The sequence below is a fragment of the Ornithorhynchus anatinus genome, chromosome 9, assembly GCF_004115215.2.
Source record: "Ornithorhynchus anatinus isolate Pmale09 chromosome 9, mOrnAna1.pri.v4, whole genome shotgun sequence".
NCBI lineage: Eukaryota > Metazoa > Chordata > Mammalia > Monotremata > Ornithorhynchidae > Ornithorhynchus > Ornithorhynchus anatinus.
The window spans coordinates 19,351,176-19,376,123 of NC_041736.1; the positions used below are offsets into that span (position 1 = coordinate 19,351,176).

Consider the following 24,948-nt stretch of genomic DNA (forward strand, 5'->3'; position numbering starts at 1 on the left):
CTTTTTTTTTAAATGTTATTTGTTAAGCACTTTCTATGTGCCAAGTTCTGCTTTAAGTGCTGGGGTTGAAACAAGTTGATAAAGCCAGATATGGTCCCTATCCCACATAAAGCTCACAGTCTAAGTAGGATGGAAAACAGGTATTGAATCCCCATACTTCAGTTAAGGAAACTGAGAACCAGAGAAGTGAAGTGACTTCCCCAAGGTCACACAGCAGGCAGATGGTGGAGCCATGGTTAGAACCTAGGTCCTCTGACTCCTCTGCTTGCTTTTCCTCTTTCTTCCTCTATCCTCATTTTTCCTTTTACCCCTCCTCTACATTTTCTGCCCCTCTCTTCCCTGTCCTCCCATTCCCTCTCATTCTCTCTGGTTACCCCCCTCTTTTTGGCCACTTTCTTTTTGTCCTGCCAGCTAAAGGTGACTATAAATCTAGCCTAGTACTGACTGTGTGTGCTTGAATTGCACTTTAGGGGCACATCTTGAATAACTTTCTATCGCTAATGAACTTTAGCTGATCCATGAAAGTGACCAGATTAAAAAAAAACAGAGGTCAAACTGTAACAAAGAAAGAAGAAGGAATAGGAGTAAGAAAGAAGGAGAGGTAGGAACAGGAGGAAAGGGAGGGAAAAAGAGAAATGGCAAAGGAAAGAGGTAAAGGAAGAAAGCAGTGAAACATGATTAGGTGCACAGCACCATATTTCTACTAGATAAATGCCTATTCCTATACTATACTATTATATTCTTATATAGTATGTGTATATAGAGTATATAGTATACTATACCATTCCTATACTATAAGTGCTATACTAAGCGCTTAGTACAGTGCTCTGCACACAGTAAGCGCTCAATAAATACGATTGAATGAATATTCCTGAAAGGACCTTGATCAAGTGATTTAACTCAAATATGAAATTAAGCTAACAATTTTTTTATGAAAGTCTCAGTCTCTGATATAGCTGCAGTTTTCACCTTGGCACCACTTAAATTTCATATTTTAAAAAAGTTATACAAGTGGTTTAAGACAAATTAGGAACATTCAATAAAGTCTGAAGTGCTAATGAAAGAACAGCAATTTAAAGAGCTGACAGGCTTTTTTCTTCCTTTTTAATAGTGCAATTCTAACCTTTTGTAACCCCTTACCATTTCCATTTTCAAAGAAAAAGAATAAAAATCTATCCCTTTTTGCAACAGAAACTGAAATAAGAATATTTTGGTTGAGGAAACTCTGACGATGACCCAAAACATCCACACTTAAAGAGGTTCTCAGGAGCACATCTACAAAGTCTGTGTATACAGAGTTAACAAGTAGTATTTTTCTTTGCATCAAATTTTAGTCAATTTTCTCCCTCAGATTTAGATTACTATTTAAATGAAAATACTGTACTGCTTGATTTATGGCATAGTAGAAGATCATTGCTGTTTCTGATGTAGGACCATTTTTCTGAATTTTGTGTGTGTGTGTGTGTGTGTGTGTGTGTTTAATCCTGAGATTTACACAAATCACTGAGCCTTGAGGTAATAGCTATGACCTTCCCTCCAAAACAGAGGTTGATATTCACATACTGCCCCCTTAACGAAAGCAAAGCCATTAACAGATGAGTTATGGCCTAGATATAAATACATCCATAGTTAACATATAAGATTTGGTTCCCCAAAACACCTAGTTCACTTTTCTCTTAAACTAATTAAGGAAATCAATGTTGGTCCACATGTCTAGCATGTGAGAGACAGACATGTGCTTATGGGCAGGTTAGAATTTCAATTAAAATGAAAGAGACAACTTACCACAAATGTTGTAGCTGTTATAAGCTATGAAGAAAATTAAAGACTGATAAAGTTTTGTAGGCTGGCAGATTTTTCTCGAACCAAACTAAACAGCTAACTTTAGGGGTGGGCAATTATTTTGGTCAAAGGGCCACTTACAACTTTGTATAATAAATCTTCTGGGAATTGGCCTGCATGACAAGTAGCATAAGAGCAGAAGGGAAAGGTGAGAAAAGGGTTTTAAAACTGAAGTGACTACCCACCCACAAAATAGCCTAACGGAAAGAGCACGAGCTTGGGAGACAGAGGACTTGGATTCTAATCCCAGCTCTGCCACTTGTCTGTTCTACGACTTTGGGCAAGTCATTTAATTTTTCAATGGCTCAGCTTCACCGTCTGTAAAATTAGGACTAAATATCTGTTCTCCTTCCTACTTAGACTGTGAGTCCCATGTGGTGTTTCAATCAATTTTCTTGTATCTACCCAGCACTTAATATAGTGTTTGACACAAGGAAAGTATCATCGTCGTCATCATCCTCATCAGTGGTATTTGAGTGCTTATTGTATGCAGAGCATTGTACTATGCAATTGAGAGAGTACAATACAACAGAGTGGGTAGATATATCCCCTGTCCACCACAAATTTACAGCCTAAAAGGGGAGATGGACATATTATTATCTGATGAGCCACAGACTGAGGCCGCAACTTCCATACCCCGCAACCCCAAGAACGCTGACTCTGAGGGCAGCAGATTGTAGGGGTGGCTGACTGTGCTTGCAACTGGCTATGAGCCATATAGAGACTGCCGTGATGGAAATGTACATTTGTCAATCAGTTGATGGGCCAAATAAATCATATTAAAAAAGTTTGAATCCCTTAGTAGCTGGACAAAAATCCCATGACAGAGGGCAGATGCTTTGCCCTGGGGGCTTCTGCAGTAGTCCTATCTTCCTGTCTTACTGCTTGCCCCAACTATTGCCAACTGGAGGAAGCTGGAGAGTCCTCTCAGTCCCTGCTATCACACCTAACTTTGAGAGATAAGAATTCTAAGAGACGGGCTGTAGTTACTTAAAATAAGTTTAGGAGCTGATTTAAAAAACATGTTTCTTTAATATTTTATCACTTTCAATAAATATCATCCAACTTGGTTAGATTCATCCCTCTCTCCACAGTCCAATACCAAATAATTCTTAAACACAGGTGCCGCCTTCATAACGATAGCATCCAGTGACACACATATGAGCAAGTGTGTGATTCTGCTCTGACTGAAAAACATGGCCTACCAATTACTTAGTGCCTTGAGCAAAAGAAATGCAGTGAATTTCATTTTGAGCACAAGGGTATGGAGTAACTATCAATGGGTCTAAGCACATTCTACTTCACTGTATGTTGCTGCAGGATAAAAACAAGATTTTAAAAATAAACAGGCTGGGCCTCTGCACTCAAATATCAGAATAAGGCCTATTTTGAATCATTTAAAATTTCATAGGAATGCAGACAATTTAAATTGTTGAGAAGTAATTTAGATATTTTCAACACATTATGGAAGTTCAACTCTTCACATACAGCTTTCCTTTTCCCATCCTTCCTCCTCCCTTCCACTTTTTTGTTTGAAGGAAGATGAAAGAGAAAAGAAGAGTGTCAAAATTTTGTTATAAAGGAAGATAGAGTAGACACTATGAGCTAAAGAGGGAAAAAAATCTTGTTATTTCACCTGACAACAATGAGTGAAATTTAGATTCTGGAACAGGCCCCAAGCAGATAAAGCAAACTGTTTTGAGTCTTCAATGGATAAGCTTATTTACTTATGCAAAGTCTTATAAATTCCTTCGATCATCATTATTGGATAATACCCTTGGTGACTTAGAATTAAGTGAAACTATTACATGTCCTCATTCATTATCGAAGAGGATACCGATGATGCAGGGGATTTCCAACGTTTACAAAACTCAAGCGTTAACATTCAAAGCATTTAAGGCAGCTTGAGCTTTGCTGTATGTTGCTTCTACATGCTTCAAGTTTAAAAAAAAAAACTTTAACGAATGAAACATGTAGACACACTTCACAAGACTATCTCTAATTATTTCGCCCACTAATAACTCTCATACCATTTATCTTAGGATTCATGCTGTTATAGACAACAGTAATTAATATAAACATCAAAAGCAATCATTGTATGAAGACTGGTCATTTTTGCAAAGCTTGGCAAACTCTCAACTACCTGCTGGTTATTAATTTTCAAACATATGGGAGCTCTGTGGTAATACAAGTTAAATTGATTTTTCTCCACCAAATTTAGTATAATGAAAAAAATGAATTATTAATCTTCTTTACTTTATTAGAGATCATTAAGCCCATTCGTAACTGCAGCCGGCAATGCATAAACTTGGATACAGCCATAACTCTTCTTATGGAAACTTTTAAGGACTTTAAATGCAATGTTGTGGTTAAAATTTTCCATAACCCTGAAATCCAATCGATATTCCTGCTGTAGCTCTGCTCGTATAGTCTACAACACTGAATATATTTATATAACTTTTCTTCCTTTACAATTACCTCTTCCCTACGTAGATGGAATTCAACCCAAAAGTCATATTCATGCAATTTTCCCTTTCATTTGCAGAACAGCATGCGACTTGAGGCATTTAGGAAGCTGAAATGAGAAAACATTTACTCTACTCCCTTCTATAGTTTCCCTTGAAAATAGGTGTATGACTGATTCAAAGGGAAACTGGCAACAGCTTACAGTGGACTAGGGTCTCCTCAGCCCTTCTCGCAACTGAAATAGCATCTGGGATCACTGTAGGAGGGCTGCTCAGTCAATCAATCAATGATATTTCCAGAGCACTTACTAAGTCCAAGCACTGTACTAAGTGCTTGGAGAAGTGCAATAAAATAGAATTGATAAATATGATCTCTGCCCAGAAGGAGCTTACCATCTACAAGGGGAGACAAACAATGAAACAAATTAAAAAGAGGGGAAAATAAAGGAGTATAAGGATATGTACATAACTGCTGTGGAGCTGGGGTGAGTATCCAACTGCTTAAGGTTACACTGCCAAGAGCATAGTTGATGCAGAGGGAAGGGCGGGAAGGGGAAATAAGACCTCAGCTGGGGAAGGCCTCCTGGAGGAAATGAGTCCCCAAGAGTGTTTTGAAGGTGAGAAGAGCAGTAGACTGCTAAATATGAAGAGGGAGGGAGCTCCAGGCCAGAGGGAGAATTTGGGCAAGAGGTCGGCAGTGGGAAAGATGAGATCAATGCCCAGGGAGTAGGTTGGCATTAGAGGAACAAAGGGTGTAGGGCGGGTTGTAATACAGGACAAGCAAGGCAAGGTAGAAGAGAGAGAGCAAATTTGAGTGTCTTAGAGCTGACACTAAGACTCAGCTGCTCAGCAGTGTCAAAATGATCCTAAAATTCTCCTTTATTTCCCTGCCTTAAATGGGCAAGAATTGGAGACTTCTGCCACAAAGTCCTATCCTCTACCCCTTGGGCCACACCTACTATGCCTTGACTTTTAGATAAGTACCCTGAACAAACTTTAAACTCCGTGTGGCCATGGAACATGTCTATCAATTCTAGTGTACTGCTCTTTCCCAAGTGCCTAATACAGCATACAGTCCACACTAAGCCCTCAATAAATATCACTGATCACTAACGGACTCCAGTCAAAGGCTGGTGGCAGAAAGCTTGGAGGAATCGTTTCCTTCAGCTTCCCAGGCAAACCTGTCCCTGTAGCATCCTTGGAGGCACTCAAGACCCCTTTCCAAATGCAGATATGGAGATCGCAGCTTTAATTGGATTTTTAACAGAAAAACAGAAAGGCTTATTAATGAGCCCATTAGGTAACAAAGATAAAAGAACTTTGATTCCCTCACCCCCCGCCCCTCCCCAAAAAACCCAACACCTTTTCCTTTCCCTATAATGCATTACCCTCTCCAGGACACTCTTTAATGTTCCTGCGAGCATCTTGGGGCACACACTCCTCCTCTCTTGGAGAACCTCAGGTTTCAGGTTCACCTCTTTTGGTTCCTTCCCTCGGGGTTTTTGGATGCCAGGGTCAACTGCCACTGATCCACTAATTGCTTTCCCCAACTCCGATGCACCCAATCGCCTTCTCCAACTCTGAGGTACATTCCTCAACTCTAGACCCTAACCTGGACACCCTTTCCTCCTTCATCCTATTCCAAGGATTGCTCAGTTCCAACTCCTTTAAAATGTTCAGGGGGTTTCTCCTCCATTAGTTAGCCCCCTCTTCTCTCCCCAGGCCTCCCCTTTTAATTGGCCATATTCCAGGTGAAGGTGAAGCCAGTAGCTAAGTACTAAGGTACTTGGTACGAAGGTAGATTAGTTTTTTCTCAAGGAGGGGGTCCCCAGGACTGAGTTTCTACCTGTGCTACCAAGCTCAGAAGCAGGTCATCCTCCTACCTCTACATAGAGGCTAAGCTGAATAACTGTCACACTTCACCCTCACTTTTTTTCATGTGGAGAATACTTTGCCTCCACAAACAGGCCATCCATAATATCCAACCCAAGGAGAATGGGGGATATTTCAGCTGGCAAAAGGACTAAGGAGACCTCAATCCACTTCGCAGCCTTCAGCAACAGCTTCTCTGTTTCTAGCAAACACGTGGGGAAGTTTCAGAATAAGAGCAACAGCTGACTCTGTAATGCCACAAAATTATTGGGACTGCAAGCCCTCAGGACTTGCTTCCTGTCATACTGTCAGTGGCATAGGCCAAGGCGTTTTTTGTCCCCCCGCTGAAGGATGAGGTCACTGCATAAAGGCCCTGAGCCTCACTGTGTCCTGAATAGGGATTCACTCTCTCTCCATGTAACGTGGACATTCTACATATGTCTATATCTCTTCTGTATAAGAGAATTGGTTGAGTGAAACTATTCAAGACCCTCTTTCTAAGTGAGCTGGATTCTCCAAAATGACCTGCTGATCCCAGGGAAAACACAGCACAAAATACTCCCCCAGGGAGTGCCAGAATCCACCTATGGTATGGGTACTCTGAAACCTGGGAGTACTGAGAGGCATGTGCTAAGGCTATTAAGTGCACACCTCCCTGATCACGCAGGCTATGTGGGGATAAAGGGACCAGTTCCTGTGTCGCTTAAGGGTGCCAAAGTGTTAGAGAAACATCTTTTGCTCTTCCTCAAAAGCAGTAAATCCCTCAAGTTTAGTTTTCATCTCACTGTTACTTAAAGACAGTTAGCTAGTTGGCACTCTGGTGATCAAGAAGCTGCCATTTAAAATCTGTTTCTCAAGATAGTTTACCTTATATTTTGCAAAATATATCCTTGAGAGTAAGATTTTTATATGCCACACAAACTTTTATTACATATAATTACCCTCAAGGTATCTGTGAACAAAATATCTGTAAGACTGTTGAGCCGTACTTGTGCATAGAGACATCCTAGAAGAGTGAGAAGCGAAACAGCTGCTGTCAGAACTGTGGTCCAGCACGAGGAGCTAGGGCAGTCCAGAAGTAGGGGGATGGGGGTAGGATTATTAAGTGACTTATGGCACAAGAGGCTAAAAATAGCCTCCAAGGAACCAGGAGGAAGAGGGCAAAAGGGACATAGACAAAAAGAAATCAGGAAGAAGAGGAGAAACAGGATGACCGACGATACAAAACAGAGAGATGGGGAAAGGAGTACTTAAGCAATTGTTCAGGAATTTCATATTGAACTTTTCCCTCTCTGCTATTTTTTTTTTAAATATCCAAGAGACTGACCATTGGGAATGAAGGAAATGAAAAGAATGCTGTTAATAAAGATGTCCATGAAGTTAGAACATAAATGCAATAAAGGTTCTACCCTCACCAAATGACTACATGGCTTCATGATTTCTAGAGGCATTACCTAGAACTTTGGTCATTTACTTCCACCTTGAATCCATAACCATTAACCAAAGTAGTCGGCATCATAGCACAAGCATTCTAAAAACAGAATGAAGGTACCACTCTAAATTCAATAATTCAATAATAAGGGGGAAGGAAAGGGTTCCATAACTACTTCCCATCCAAAAGCAAATGCAGGATGGTGAAGCTTGGCAACAGAACCTCTACAAGAGAAGCCTCCTAAGGAGCTCCCATGTCAGAGATAACCATCTCTCCTGCAGATGGATAAAATAATTGCTTAAATACTGTAATGAGAGTTGACAGGGCTGCTTTACTGAAAGTTTCCCAAAATTCCACTATCTTATAAAATCAGCACTACCAATGGCAAAAGAAAAATATCCAGTGGTTGGGTACACAGGAGTATATATACTATATGAATTTCCCAGCTGGAATAGGATTTTAAGTAAGTGTCAAGATGCATGTTAAAAAATATGTGCAGAGTTTAGCAAAAGGCATGAATGTATTCTGAAAGTGTTTTCTTTTATACCTGATTTATAGAAATCTGGAGCTTTCTTAAACCCAGCACATAAAAAGGTATGCTATACTGTTGACTACAGAATACTCCAAAGTTTTATTGCCATTTAAACAAAGAAGCCATAACTGTTAAATGAGCTCAGGCAATAGGTTTCAGTATCACAAGGTGCCAGCTGTAAAGAGTTATGGCTAATTGAATATGGAACTCCTGCTTAATCAGATAACTGCTCTATTTCCAAATGAAATGCCATTTCCATACTGTCTGAAAATGGCCTGTTTTATTGGTAACCAGAGAAAACAATATAAACTGTAAATAACATTAAGTGCACTGTTTACCCATTCCAGACATTGAAGTAGCAGAGGATCCAGGACGCCTCGGGAACACATTTGACTGTAATGCCGTGGCAATAGCTCTGTCTGGGGGTCCACCAGGGGCTGATGTGTCCCTTTGTGGAGCAGGAGATCCTGGAACTGGAGGAGGAGGAGGAGGAGGAGGAGGTGTTCCCTGGTTAGGGCTTGCCGGTGAAGACGGAGGGAGGTTTCTTTGAGCTGTAGTCCGCTGACGAATTTCTAACAGGAACACGTATATATAACGCATTTAATGCTCAGTATTGCAAGATATTGACCATCACTACAATCTCATAACAGTGTTGTTGGTTATGCGATATCTCAAGGATTAACTAAACATAATAATAAATCTTAATAAAAATTCTGTGAAATTAACTTGGATCATACAATTAAAACTGATCTAACATTTTCACATCATGCATACACCACAAATTAAGCAAACCTCTTCCAAGGTTTTTTAAATTTCCCCAACAATAGGAAGTTCCAGAACTGCTGGCCACAAGTTTGAAGGTGGATGTGGACTGGGTTAAATATGATCCTGAGAGGCACAGTAGCTCTAGCTATTATAGGGCAGCACTCTTAAAACCTTTTTCAACTTATGTTTCCACAGTTTAGGTGTTTGCTCTTCTGCTATTGTCTGTTGAGATTTTCTCAACACCTACTGTTTTTTAATCCTCTTCCCAGATATACTGAACTTAATTCCCGTGAGTGGGGAAAAAAAAAAAAGCCCTTCTTATAACCTAAAACAGTTTCCCATTTACATATTCTGATTCGCTACATACTCTCTGAATGAAATACCTGATACTCATAATCAGAACATAACATGCCATTCCTGGGTCAGATCAGTGATTTACACAACCCAGGATTCTATCTTCGGCAATGAAAGCAGGACTCTTAGAGGGATGTACCAAATAATAACATTTTCCCCTAACAGCCCATTATGGACCACTCTTAAATAGAAGTATTGTATTTTGAGTCTGGCCATTATTTAACATCTACTATTTGGCTATTTTTCTGATGACCCAGGAATTTTTATAACCTAAGTTCTTTTTGAGGGGGAGGGGGTATCAAACTGTAATTACATTAAAAACCAGAAATTACAAATCAAAACTTGTCTCTTTGACCAATCTTACTTCTCCAAATTAGAGCACTTGGTTGATCAATTCATACTTTTTTTTAATTATTTCAAATAGAAAAGATAACTTCTGAAAGTGGGCCATGACAAACTACCACCTGATGGAGCAACTACTTTTTATAGTCTTTAGGTGGCACCAAACTCTGAGGGGTAAGGATGCGCCTCTTCAGTAGCCTAGATATTAAATTAATTCTTGGGAACTTTCCCCTGTACTGAGTTCTTCACAGGGATTTTTCCTTCAGTTAGTTTCCACCATCATCATCCTCATCAATGGTTTTTTTTGAGGGTTTATCATGTGCAGAACACTGTACTAAATGCTTGGGAGAGTACAATTTCCAGAAAATGAATTTAACATTTTAAAACAGGCTATGAGAGATCACAGTTGCTTCTACCTCTCCCCACCTATTTGAGTCTGTTTCCCCTTAGGGACAAAGACATACAACTTGCCATTAATGAATGACATTTTGTCAGGGATCAGTGTGAAAGACAAGAAGTTCTTCTTTAAAATTTCTACGAGAAAAAATGTGGCAGTTCATACTTGACATTCTGAATTTCCATGTGGGCTAAAGGTTATGGGATATTCAAGTTTCCGGGTTTAACTAAATGGGAGAGGGGAGAGGCAGAGGGGGAAAAAAACAGACCATCTACGTGAGCAAATAAAATGAACCAATTTTATGCCCTGCAACTTTTCTGCCAACCCGCATAGAGAATTTCAGATCCACTTGGCGGTATGAGGATTTGATCCTTTAAATTATTGCTAAAGGGACACTTCACAAACTGCCTCCTTTTCTACACAACTTTCTGATTGTCAAAAATACAATTCACAGATTTAATTTCTCTCCCAGATATTTAAAAAACATTTCCTAAACTGTAATAAGGCACCAATAAACAAATTAATATATTTTCTGTTTCTTCAGGGACTATTCAGAATCTCTTTCAAAAATACAGAACCTGAAGTTAATATCACTCTAAACATCACTCACTTCCACTGAAAGGTGAGGGATTCCAAGAGCTTAGTACAGTGCTCTGCACATAGTAAGCACTCAATAAATACTATTGAATGAATGAATATTACTGCTATCTAACCTTTACCAAGCAACAACATGTCTGACATTCTAAAACCACCATTAGAAAGAGACCAAACAGTGATTCTAAGCAACAAAAATATCTAACCTAGGGGCAGCTATGACCTGAGAAATCAGGGAAGAGAACACAGTTTCAATAGTATCAGACATGTAGTACTGTAAAAATAAGTCTATGATCAATATTAATAAATATTTTTATTACAGGTTCTCTCCAAGCCCATTCTCTTCAGCCCTGTGGTTAGCTTCCATTGGCTATCTCAAAGAGTATCAAGTGATCATCAAAATGGCCAGCTAGGCAACACTCAACATTTTATGTATTAGACCACTACTGTGAAGTATTTTACTAGAGAAAGAGTTGTTTTCAATGATTAAATGTCAACATGTGGAAATTTAAGTAGTGTTCCACTAGGTGAATTCTGAGCTTCTAGCTATTTTAACATTTTCATCCACAACCTGGATAACGGAATATAAAGCCTACTCTTTAGATTTCAGGATGACACCTTAAATAGGATTAGAATTTAAAATGACCTTAATCCATTGATTAAGTGGTCAGAAACAATTAGAAAGGTTGATAGGGATACGACACTTATGGAAGGAAAACAAACTGGACAAAATTTAAGATGTTTAGCAAATGAATGGTTTTGGTGCAATCTAGTGCTAATTTATTTTTTTTTTAATCGGTTATACTAGAATAGCACTAGGTAATCTCCCCATTTTACTTAGCATGTATGTTCGCTATAGCACTGGAGAGGCTGGTCTGGTAGCAAGAGTGCTATCACTTTAGAAGACTACGAGACCTAGGAGGGCACTTCCAAAGCTGGATGGTGGTGGTGCTCATCAGCAGAGACTGGAAAATTACAAGGAGTAGCAGAATTAGAGGGAAAGATGAGAGGGTCAATTTCAGACATGCTGAGTTTGAGGTGTCAGTGAAACATTCAAGAAGAGATAACTTGGAGGCAAAAGGAAATGTGATAATGAAAATGAGGTACAGTGCTAAGCGCTCAGTACAGTGCTCTGCATATAGTCAGAGCTCAATAAATACTACTGAATGAGGTGAAAGGTTGGGGTTGTTTTCTGCTATGATCTATGAGGATTAGGTTAACAAGCGGCAATATTTGTAACCACCCCTTGTGAATGTATCCACTTTCTTCATCTCCCCTCTTCAACCATGTCTGGCCTCTCCAATAGCAGAAAGAAATAGTGGAAGGAGGGCTGGAGAAATGAAAGTTGGTATCCCAACCCTGTGTAGTCCCCCAATCTACCTTTCAATCTGGTCCATTTCCATCTTCCAGTACTTCTATAAAAGGCAAGAAGAGAGGTGGTAGCCTCTAAATCCAAGGCCCATCCTCAGGGGTCATAGGCAACTGGTGGAAGTTCCCATGGGTCTATGGTATAATACAGGCCACTGCAGCAGCCACAAGCATTCTGGAGATCTAAAGGGAGATATATATATAGGAGAGGCAGCGGGGCGCAATGGAAGATCCGCGGGCCAGAAAGTCAGAGGTCTCGGGTTCAAGTCCCAGCTCTGACACCCATTCCCTGTGTGATCTTGTGCAAGTCACTTAACCTCACCATGCCTCAACTTTCCCAGCTGTAAATTGGGGGTAATAATACCTGAACCCTATCTCACAGAGGAGCAAATAACTAAATAATGTAAGTGCTTTGGTAATAAAAGCACCACATAGAAATACAGGCATTATTATTTTATTTTCTTCTACATTGTAAGTCTGACGTGGGTAGGGACTGTCTCTCTTTATTGCTTAACTGTACTTTCCAAGCACTTAGTACAGTGCTCTGCATGCCTTAAGCAATCAATAAATACTACTGAATGATGGATATATATATCCTCATCTTTCATATTCAAAGTTGTAACACTGGCAAGAGTGCTATTTATGAATATAGCTGTGATTCCACAGTCTACCCATAGTGTGTGCAGAGCACCATACTAAGTGCTTTAGAGAGCATAATAATGGAAAAAGACCTAATTCCTGCCTTCAAAGAGCAGGAGTGTAAACTCCATTGGAAAAAACAGACAGTGAATACATGATTGGTAGGAGGAGAGAGAGAAAAAAATGGAGAGGTGAATAAATCAATCCTTTTTAGGAGAGTACATAAACAATATGCATGGGGCTGTGAGGGTATAAGTATTGAGAAGGGTGCAAAAGTATTCAATAAATGACATCATCTTCTTCATACTATATACACCCACAAACAGACACTAAAGATGCCAAATATGAGCACCTAAAATGATTAGAGTCTATATAAGGATAGACTGAAAAAGTAAGCCTTTATCTTTCTGAATTGGATGATTTTAGAGGACACTTGCCTGAAGTCTACAAAACCATAAAAGGCGTGAGCAGACCAAATACTGAACTGTTATTCACCAAACACGTGATTATGGGGCTCCCTTGGAAGCTTGAAAATGTTAGATTCAAAACCAATAGAGACTTGTTCACCCAGCAGGTAGTAAATGTACAGAATCCATTACCCCAATAAGCAGTTCAGACAGAAAACATCAATAGTTCATAGGTTACTACAGGAAAAAGTTGTGAAAGTTAGAGGGAAAGATTACCATCATTAAATGGAAAAGGAGACTTGGACAGCTCAAGAAGAGTTTTAAAAATTCCTAGGTGAAAGGTCCCTAACTGTCATTAAAGGAGAAAAGTTAAAAATATTAGAAGGAACATCCTAACAAGGAAAAGAGAGGTCAAGAAGGTAAATACACCAATCAATAATATTTATGGAATGACTCCTGGTGAAAGCATTCCCTGTATTAATCAGTTGAAAGAGTACAATACATAGTAGACAAGGTCCCTGCCACTAAGGAGGCTACATTCTAGAGTGGGAGACATACACAACAATAACAAAAAACAGGACGACGAAGGAAAAAGGAATATGTACACAAGTTTGTGCTTAAGAGGGTATGTTACATATAATAGTCTGTGAGTTTGCAAATATTCATGTGGTGCAGAAGTGCTGCGGTGACATTTGGGGTCTACAACCTGAAGAGAGTAAAAATTTCAGGTGGGCTTTGAAGATGAGAGGTGGTTTGTCAGATTTCAATCAATCAATAAAAAAATTCCAGCCAGTGAGAAGGGAGTGGACAAAGGGTCGGTGGCAGAAGAGTGAATGAGGCATAGTGAATAAGTGAGTTTGAGACAAATGCATAGTATGAGCTGGGGTGCAGTGGGAGAAGAAAGTGGGTAAGAAGGAACGAGAGAGTTGATTGGATGCCTTAAAGCCAAGATGCAGACAGGAAGTCACTGGAGGTTTTTGAACTCTGGAGAAATGCAAGCAAGTATTAGAAAAATGATCTGGGCAGCACAATGAAGTATGGACTAGAGCGAGGCAAGGGTGGAAGCAAGGAGATCCATCAGGAAGCTGATTCTCGTTCAAGCTGACATATGACAAATACCTGAAACAGTGTGGTAACCATTTGGATAGAGAAGAAAGAGCAGATCCAGGAATGGTTAGAGAGGAAAAAACCAACAGGATTTGGTGATGGACTGGATAGGGTAGGAGGAACTGACCACTTTAATGGGGAAATTAGGGGTGAGAGGATTCTGAGGTAAGATGGGTTTAGTTTGTTCGTTCATTCAATCGCATTTATTGAGTGCTTACTGTGTGCAGAGCACTGTACTAAGTGCTTGGGAGAGTAGGTTCACATTCCCTGCTGACAATGAGCTTAGAGTCTTGAGGGGGATGGGCGGGAGGGAGACTGATATCAATACAAATAAATAAAATTACAGATGGGTATATAATACTATTCCTTAGTACCATGGTAGGAGATCAAGTACTCTATGGAGGGTCACTGATATAATCCTGTATGACATTTTTTATATTATTAGGTATTCCAAATCAGACCTCATCCTGACGGGTATCTCTCAGACAAAGTGCTAATGGGAATAACAATGAAAAACAATTTATTAAGTGCCCATTGGGTAATACTTTCAAACCCACTAGCTAAGATGAGGAAATATACTGCTCTTCTAAACAGAAAGGATTATGACACTTCCTTAAATGAAAACGAGTTAGAGTAGTTGATCCCACTTTATTCTTTCCAACGACAGTCATTATAACTGATGCAACTGATTCATATAACAGTTCTGATGCCAAGAAAAGTAATATCAAAATAGATATGACAAAACATGGAGATACGGCTATACATTAGAATTGTCCAAGTTTCATCCTTAGCTAAAGAAAAATCATTTAAATTGAAATAGGCAGTCAGGAAATGGAAGACCCACTGATAATTGGTCTTTCATTAAATCATAAGAGCCAACAGTTATAATAATTGTCAACATTTATTAACAATCACAGCTGCACTAGATATTGTAGTTAACTATAAAAGTGTGCATAAACTATAAAGCAATAGTTTGTTGCCTGATACTCCTGCCATACACCCTCCCCCCACACACACACACTGCAGAGCAAAGAACTTCATCAGTCATGCAAATAATTCAGTATATTGTAAATGTTAACAGATTTATGTAAGGACCACATGTAATGCAATCATTCACACGCAGATATGTTCATCCTTTGCCTTTTTTGATATTTTTAGAAATTCTGAAAGCAAGCTGAATTTAAAAAGAGTGAAAGGAAAAGCAAATAAGTAGTAAATAAGTAAATAATTTTGAAATATCACAGACAAGCATAAATCCAGCTAAGAATTTTGAATACAGGAGAGCCGATACATAAGTGGATGCACCTTATGACATTCAATAAATATAAAATGAAGATCATGCACCATGAGAAGAATACAGAAATTTGAACACAGGGAGAACACAGGGAGAAAAATTCAAACAGCTATTACACTACTGATCAGAGTGAAGTGAGAAGCAAGCAGAACAAATAAGATTATACAGAAAGCACCAAAAGAAGGAATTCAGTTACATCCCATCTAACTAGAATTAAATTACAGTTTTTCCTGAGTTCCTAGAAGAAATACAAGTGAGGAACAAGCAGCAATAACTAAGAATTAATCAAACCAGAAACAGGGATCAGCACTGCCTATATTAACCTTGATACAGAACATTCTAAGTGAAACATTTTAGGGTTTTTTTTTTTTTTTTTAGAAAAAAAGAGACTTCAGGAGATGATCGTTTGGGCCCCTGAAAATAATTTGGATTTATAGCACTTAAACATATCTTAGAAAAAGTCATGTCAGTAAAAGGAAAAAGAAGTCTGCTGGATTTTGTATTTTTTGCTAAGCAGGAAGGAAAGGGAAACAAGTCTAAAAGGAACAGCTGATTGTGTAACAATTACATGCATTTCATACCATGACAAACATTTCAGAAATTAAGTCATGACCTCTTCAATGTCCTAAAACTGACATTTTATGTCATTTATCCATCTTCCCCATGTAGGGTATTGTTTCCGTTAATAAGCATTTATCTCTAGTAAATGTGATGTATTTCACTTAAGGTCAGTCATTTGTAGCTAAGAACCTATAAAGGGAACTAATTAAAGGCAATGAGGACACAAGTGATTTAGGAAACAAACTGTCCTACCATAGTCCTATGCAAAGAAAACCATATTAGAGCCAACACCTTAAGTTATGTGACTCATCTGGTGTTTGTCCTGGAAACGAGTCTCTCCATGTATTTTAAACAAACATTTCTGGACAAATGATCTCCTGATATATTTATAGTAGGCATCCTTTGATTTATAGCATCAGGCTACATGTCAAACAAATTAAAATGGAATGTAACAAACCAAGCCTCCTCATTGCAGCAAACAATGTATATGTGCATTGTAGGCAAATGGGTAAACTATTTTTTGTGTGTTGAACTTGGTTTTTCAACAAATATGATTCTTGAATTTTATGAAATTATCAGACATCAGTCCTCCAGAACGATCCCACCTAGCCATAGCAATCCAAAGAAATTGACTACTGTGATTCAATCCTCAAGTCTCCCTGACAGCAATTTCCATTTACAAAATCGTATTCTGGTGAAAGGTCTTGCTCTTAAATAGCCCATAACTAGACCTCAAACTTTTCAAAGAAGTCAATATGATAGCAACTTTCAGTGGCTTTAAAAGAGACTGCATTGCAGCCCGGTGATGAAAGGTTTTTAAGTGCCCATGCTCTCAAGCAGTATGCTTTAATACACAAGTGAAAGTTTTAAGTAGGGCTATTTCAAGCTCAAATCATTCTCTCATATGCCAATCTATTAAGTACATCTAATATAACACCACATGCTTATAATTGGCAATTTTTCAAGTTTACTTAGTACTGTGATATGACAGAAACAAAGTTCATTTTATTAGCTGGCATGGCAGTGTGCTCTTTAAAACTGAATTTTCTTTATAAGTTTAGGAGTTGATTAAAAAAAAAATTATTTATCAACCATTTGGATATGGCTTAAAGTACTGTAATCTCCTCTTTCACAGTCATGGCACAACAAAGCAGTTATCTTTGGAACAATTTGTTAGCCCAAGAAAAAATGTAAAGCAAAGTAAAATCGATACAATAAAAAAAATCTATTCAAACCACTTCTAAAAGAAGAGATTGCTATACAGAGCAAAACTTGAACACTGCTGAGGATAACCACATTCCATTTCATCTCAATCCCAACCATTAAACAACCCCGGTTAACTTAATAGCCGTATCCTCACCTGTTGAACTATGTTCGCACAAAGGCACATTTATTTTGAGCTACCTCTAGCTCCCCCAAAAAAGACCAATTTTTCTTTTAAAACACTCTACAGAGATTTTTCACACATCGCCACGACACTGTTGAACTCACTTGAATAAATACCGATCTTCTCAACAGCAGCAGCAGTTTCTACAAAGTTATTTACCTTGTCCAGGTCTTGTTGTTGCAGCTGCTCCAGCAGATGGCAATTCAAGCTCCTGTCAATTATAGGAATGTTACAACAGTATTTTGCTACATGGTACATTTCTATAATAAATTGGTAGTGATACCAGAATACTACCTTTGCCTTCTTGGAGTCTGGATCAAACCTTTCAAGTATTAACTTAGCGGTCTTATAAGTCTCCTTTTCCATTACTTCTTCAAGCTGTTAACAAATATTTCCAAAAGTTATCACATTAAAAAATTTTAAGCACACACATTACATTTAAAAAATCTTCTTTTTATAAGTTTTACTTAAAATTTGTGACAGTGAAAAGCCTTATTAAATGTACTCCATAATGTATCCAAACATTATTAAAGATTTCCTACAAAGAAAATGAAATCTAGTTTTTAAAAACTGTTTCTAACCTCTAATGTGCTAGTTGCATTTAACAGCTTTATTGCAAGGAAGCACCAAATATTGCTAATTGTTTACATATAATGAGGAGAATAATTACATGCACAACTTCAATAATGGAATGTGCAAAAATCTATCAGCCATCATTATTGGAAGTTATTAGACATGACAAGCAAATGACAGGCAATTCCTCAGATTTATTTCCTCATAGCACTTAATGCTATTAATTTAAAGAAGGTCGTTAGCCAAGTGCTTTACAGAATAAAGTCTCTGTGCCAATTAAGTGCTGTCAGCATCGATTTTAGATTATTTATTAGCAGAAGCAATTAGCCTGTAGCAAATGCTGTGAAAACTCACTAACAGGGAGAACAGCCATGGAAATTGCTCAAATGATTTTAAAGGCTAAAGCTCCATGTTTGCCATCAGACTGAAGCAACTTTAGTGGGGAAAATGAACACAGTAAAATTTAAATACAAAATTAACTAAATCATATACATTCTTTAGGAATTGTAATTAAAGCACTTCATTATTACAGTATTTTATTTACAATGAACTCGAGTCATTTCATAACAATACATGGGATTAATTCAAAGTGTCACTTTAAAAGTTCTTTAACTTGAACCGGAAAAGCCTAGGGTACAGATATATTCATAGGTGACAAATGGCAAACAAACACCACTTACAAAACATGGACACTTAACTGGACACTTTCCATCTGACCAATGAGCAGTCATTAAATTTCCCACTTATTCAAAAGGTCAATTATTTTTAGAATGCATCTATATTGAGCAAGTATCTCAAACAAAAGCTTAAATAAATAGCCTAAATAGTACCCTTTGTGGGGCGGGAAACCAGTCTGGAGTGAGCAGCAATGGAAAACACAGGAGCCTTCACTCCGCCTCCAAGCCCCCAACAGTTAACTTATAGGGACTACCAACCACAGCCTAGATGATTTCAACCATCTGGAGGAAGCTAAGACAAATATTTCCCAGTGAGGCCGTGCTTATGAAGAGATGAACTGGGAAATGTAGCTAGAACTGCATGTAATTGCAATTGTTGCATTCTGAAGAAGCTGGGAATGTACATAACTGTCCTTGAATACTCAAAGTCAACACTAATAATGCTAAAATTCACCTACTGATGCATTTGTGGGTGGAAAGGCCTATGCAGGACTCACAGACCCAATCTCACTGAACACACACAGACTGTCCCTTGTAATTACCACCTCAGTACTTTTGAGTCACCTCTGTACTTATCCACTAATAACCACCCACGATGTATCTATGCATACTGACTTATGTACTCTACTATTTAAGCACTTAGTCATCCATCTATTTATCTTTTTTCCTCCTACCTTTAAATTAATATGAGTCTGCCTCCCACACTGCGTTGTAAAATCCTGGAGGGCAAGGTCTGTGTCTCCTTTTTTTTTTTTTTTTTTTTTTTTAACTCTCCCAAGCTCTTGGTACAGTGCCCTGCACACAGTAGGTGCTCAGTAAATACTACTAATTGTTGTTCTGCTGCAATTTATTTTTGTGTCTGCTTGTCCCTCTAGGTTCTAAGATCCTTGAAGGAAGGGATCGTAATAACTATTTTACTCTCCTAAGCGCTTAATACAATGTTCTTTACTGAGTACGAGCTCAATATATACTATGGATTAGCTGATAGAGGCACATGACAGAGGAAGAAAAAGGTTTCAGAGAAAGACATCTAAAATGATCAAAGAGATGAAGCAATTTCCATAAAAGGCCAGAATAAAAAGATTAGGGTTCTTCAGTGAGGAAAAATGAGAAGTCAAGAAGGGACTGGTTTGCAACTCTCTACATCACAAAAGAGGCATTCATTCCATCCTACAATATAAGGACTACTATCCTCCACAGAAGTTTGAAGGGAGTAGATTCAAGATCTCTGCACCAAAAAAAGGAAAGTTCTCTTCATACTACAGCTGGACACATTTGAAATTCATTACCACAGGAAGTCACGCAGGAAGAAAATACAAATGGACTTATGAAGATTTAGCTAAATTCACGGGTGAGAGGTCTATGATAGGTAATTACTAAAAAGAAAAGTTAGGGATGATAAAGGAATATTTGAAAGTTAAAGAAAGGTAGAGATCAATTTCTAGGTAACAGGATCCTACTGTATTTACTAATAAGAAAAGCAAGGATATTAGAAGGCACAGTCATTCCAGCTAGAACTCAACATTTAGTGCACAACTTGGACAGAACCCAATGGAAGAATAAAAGATCATGATGCAATAACACAGCCATTAATTGGCTATAACTTGAGAAGCCTCTGCACAGACATGTCTTTAAGCAAGTCTGTATTGTTTTTCTGCATCAGAAATACCATGAGTTCAACAGAATTGGAGAGAGAACTAAATGCAATAATTTAAAGTACATGAATACCCTATTTCCCCTGGAAATAGTGGCCTTTAAGCAATTACAAATTAATTACCTGTAAAATGCTAATGAACTGCTATGGTATTTCTGATGCGGAAACATAATGCAGACTGCTTAAACAAGCTTTAGAGGCAGAGGTCTTTGTGGTGCCTAATAACCTAGGAGTACTGTTGCCCTTGTTTTCGAATCATCTTCTCCCTCTACTCTGATTTACTTCTGAAACAATGATTTGACACAAAACAATAGATATCTCAAAGGACAACCATCATTCTGTTCCTTCGATTGTACTTCAGTGTCATTGCTGGAGGTAGTATATTGGACTAGCAGAACCACTGGTTGACCCGGTTTGGCAACTCAGAAAAGCAGTGTGGCCAAGTGGATAGAGCATGGGTCAGGGAGACAGAAGGACATGGGTATTACTCCTGGATGGCTCTGCCACTTGTCTGCTGGGTGACCTGGGGCAAGTCACTTCATTTCTCGGTGCCTCTGTTCCCTCTTCTGGAAAATGGGAATTAAGACTGTGAGCAGCAAGGCGTAGTGGCTAGAGCATGGGCCTGGGAGTCAGAAGGTCACAGATTCTAATCGCGGCCCTGCCGCTTGCTTACTGTGTGACCCTGGGCATGTCACTTTACTTCTCTGTGCCTCAGTTCCCTCTTTTGGAAAATGAGGATTAAGACTGTGAGCTCCACGTGGGATGTCCTACCCTATTTGCTTGTAGATACCCCAGTGCTTAGTACAGTGCCTGGCACATAGTAAGCACTTGACAAATACCATAATTATTATTATGGTCATGGGTTCGAATCCAGGCTCTGCCACCTGTCAGCTGTATGACTGTGGGCAAGTCACTTAACTTCTCTGTGCCTCAGTTCCCTCATCTGTAAAACGGGGATTAAGACTGTGAGCCTCACGTGGGACAACCTGATTACCCTGTATCTACCCCAGTGCTTAGAACAGTGCTCTGCACATAGTAAGCGCTTAACAAATACCAACATTATTATTAAATACCATTTTTTAAATGTAAAAAACAAAACAAAAACTATTAGGAGTACCCCGAAGACCCCCTTGGTTTGTAGAGCTGGCCCCGGATTCATTCCTGATCAGCCCTAAATCCTAATATTGGGTGAGGAGGATAGAGTTCGACCAGTACCCCATATATTCATTGGCACACAATATATTGGCGGGGGGAAAAAGACGCTAGAGCCTCTCTCCCCGTTTCGGGGGCAGCTAAGAAGAGAGCCTTCCCACCATCCTGCCAAGAGCCACTAAGTCTCCTCTCTACACCACCCCAGATCAGCCAGCTTTCTACTCAGTCTGCTTCCTGGAGTCCCCTCCCCTCTCCCTACACCCCTGCCCTGGGCCCTGGCCATTGCACACAGCATGCCCAAGAATTTAAGTTAATATTGGTTTGTTAAGGGCAGGTAGTAGGTAGGTAGTCTCTCCTTCCTAAAGTTGCTCTGCCAGCCACAAAGATCAGTATTTCCCAGCCAGGAATTCCTGACACACCAATATGCCATAGGGACTCCCAAAGGGATCCTAAAAACTCACCATTTGATTGATTTAGCAAATACGGTAAACAAACCTCCTTTCTCAAGATGAAGTGGCGAAAGCTATGCTTTCCTTCCCCACCTTCCATGCAGTGAAAGTAGCTGAGGCTGGGAGAGGCAGAGTACTGGGTTTAACTATGGGTTAATTGCTATGAACTGCTTATACAATCTCAAGAGAAATTCTGGAAGAGCAGAAAAAGATGTAGACACACTGCATAATGGGATCGGTTAATGGCACTCCAGAGTTCCATGTATGGATGCAGAAGGATTAAAATAAGTATTTTGAAATTGCTTTTCATTTTTTTGGTGAAAGCAAACTCAAGCATGATACACATTTTCTCCTTTCAATGTTTTTAAGTTTGTCCTTGGGTCACTATTAACAAAGACCAAGGTCTGTCATTTAGGGGGAACAGGGTAAAATTTTGTAGGCTATAAATTATCACGGATATTAGAGAATATGTTTAGAGAGGCCTTGAGCAAAAAGGCTGACATTTTAAAGTGAATAGCATGAACAACCAATGCAGGACATGGAGCCAGAGATGATGTGGTTCACTCGACTAAAAAACTTAGGTAAATAAATTGCCAGTTATGTTATGGCTTAAAGCCCTAATGAGTAATTGGGCAAAAGAAGAGATGAAAAAAGAAGAGAGAAAAGGGAAAGCCAAAACGGGAACAAAGATACAGTGACAAGTAGAGTCCAGGAGGGACAGAAATGGAGGAGGAAAGGCTGCAAGGCAATTAAAAGAACAGAAGAGAGGTATCTCAAGAGTAACAAAGGATCGCCAGGAACAGGAAAAAAATAGAGAGACTCTGGCAGCACAAAATCAATGGCAGAAGATACTGTGCTCCTGATCTGTTGTTTGTATGCGTAGTCCACTAAATCAAACTAACTCAAACTAACTGTGGCTAAGTCTCCACAGGCAGCAGGAAGTGCAAGACTAAGTGATTATCTTAAAATCAAACACCCATTTTTGTTTGAATTGCCTGGATAATTTCCTAAACCATCTTCTTTGCTTTCAAAGAAATTCACTGGGGAGAGAAGTAGAATTAAAAAAAAAATACTACATGTGGTGTGCAATGAATGACCCCCTTCAAATATCACTGAAAGGGTTTAGGCAAAGAAAACAATAAGGACCACAACAGATTTACCAGACTGCCTAAATCACTGGATTAAATCTAAAGGTTGACTTCTCACTTCAGTTTGCTCCCTGCTTCTCCTTAGTAACTTGTGGAAGACAGTCCAAATATCCTGTGTCTATAGGCTCTGCAAACTCTTGGTGATTGGGCTCCTGAATGGTCAGAGATAAAATCTACAGGGCATAGGCAGGAACTATTCCTATGGAATAGTCACAGAAGTACTATTTTCCAGTTGCTCAGTGGGTTTTTAAAGTGCGTAGAATTCCCAAAGAGAAACAATAAGGAAGAGAAGTAGCATCGCCTAGTGGATAGAGTCTGGGTCTGGGAGTCAGAAGGACCTGGGTTCTAACCCTAACTCTGCCACTTGTCTGCTGTGTGATCTTGGGCAAGTCACTTCAGTTCTCTAGATCTTCAGTTACCTCATCTGTAAAATGGGGATTAAGCCTATGAGCCCCATATGGGACAGGGACTGTGTCCAACCTAATGATCACATCTACTGCAGCACTTAGTACAGTGTCTAGCACATAGTAAGCACTTAAATATCATTAACTTTAAAAAAAATTAAGTCTTTATTACTACAGTCCTTAGATCACATACTCAGGACATCTAACTCTATGGCCGGGCTGAATGACAGACAGCTTCCTATTAAGTGGAGAAATCCCAAAAACAAAAATGTATGGAGAAGAGTGAGGTGAAGAAAGAACTGTGAATTATTTGGAGTTTGATGTATGAGTTTTAACAACTACCCACCAGACATATACAGGGCATTTTAATATTCTTTCCCAATACTTCAAAAACTGCCAACCCCACATGTACCCAATACAGAAAAAACCAGAGCATCCATTTACCATGAAAGCAAAAGAGAATTCATCAATCCTGTAAGAGATGACAGGGAATCTGAAATCATTTCCTGGGAATGACAATCAAGCAATGTGGCCTAGAAGGTAAAGCACAAGCCTGGGAGTCAAAGGGCCTGGGTTCTAATCCCATCTCCACCACTTCTCTACTGTGTAACCCTGAGAATGTCACTTAACTTCTCTGCACCTCAGTACCTCATTTATTAAATGGAGATTAGAACTGTAAACTCCATGTGGGACACATACTGTTTCCAACCTATCTTTTATCTACCTCAGCACTTAGTACAATGTCTGGTGCACTTGAATGACATCTGGTTAAATAAATTCCTAGATTTTGATTAAAGAGCTATACAGTGATTATAGAGTAGCTGTTTTCTAAGTTTTGTTCTCCTTTGAAATCCAGTCTATCTGGAAGCTGGAGCAGGGTTGTAGGGGATAAACAAATAGGTCCCTTCAACTTCTCTATTTTTCTGAAGAGATCCCTCTCACCCATAGGCAAAAAGAATAAGCCTTTTGGCAAAACAAATTCTCTGCACTTCAATTATTTTTTTTAAATCCAACAGTCATCCCAAAACTGATCAAAAGGCACAAGTGCTGATAAGATATATGCATTTGTAAGTATCTTTACAGAATCAGTAACACAGCTAGCTTAGGAACATAAAAGCAAGTGAATATAAGCAATGTCAAGACTGGATCAGACAAATAGCCCAATAAATCCAGGATTCTGTCTCTAGCAGTTATAACAGGATGCCTTAAGGAAAAGTGTGATGGTTGCCCTTCTTGACATTCAAAGAGATACTAAGTCCCCTATTATTTTTGTCTATGGAAAGAGCTGTCTTCATTGATAAAATAGTAATGAAGGAGTTGGGATCCCAAAACAATCTATTAAGAATGCATAACCATCTCAATCCAGCCTGGCATACAGCCTGCCCCAGTTTGAAACAGACTAGATTAACAAAAGGAGTCAAATAATTGCTAAAGTTAATTGTCTATGACCTTAGACAAGTTAGTTAACTTCTCTGTGCCTCAGTTACCTCATCTGTAAAAGGGAGACTGACTGTGAACCCCATGTGGAACATG

At 39.0% G+C, this 24,948-nt stretch overlaps 1 protein-coding gene across 2 annotated transcripts in view; it reads right to left on the minus strand.

Moving 5' to 3' along the window:
- LNPK (lunapark, ER junction formation factor) overlaps positions 1–24,948 on the minus strand; it is a 70,012-nt gene that overhangs the window by 13,897 nt on the left and 31,167 nt on the right. The window contains exons 7-9 of one of the 2 annotated variants that reach the window (XM_007671270.4): positions 17,653–17,736; positions 17,518–17,569; positions 8,482–8,715 (exon numbers count right to left, since the gene is read on the minus strand). In XM_007671270.4, the coding sequence (XP_007669460.1) occupies positions 8,482–8,715; positions 17,518–17,569; positions 17,653–17,736 (370 nt within the window). The remainder of the gene's footprint in view (positions 1–8,481; positions 8,716–17,517; positions 17,570–17,652; positions 17,737–24,948) is intronic. The other variant, XM_007671273.4, reaches the window with a different exon arrangement.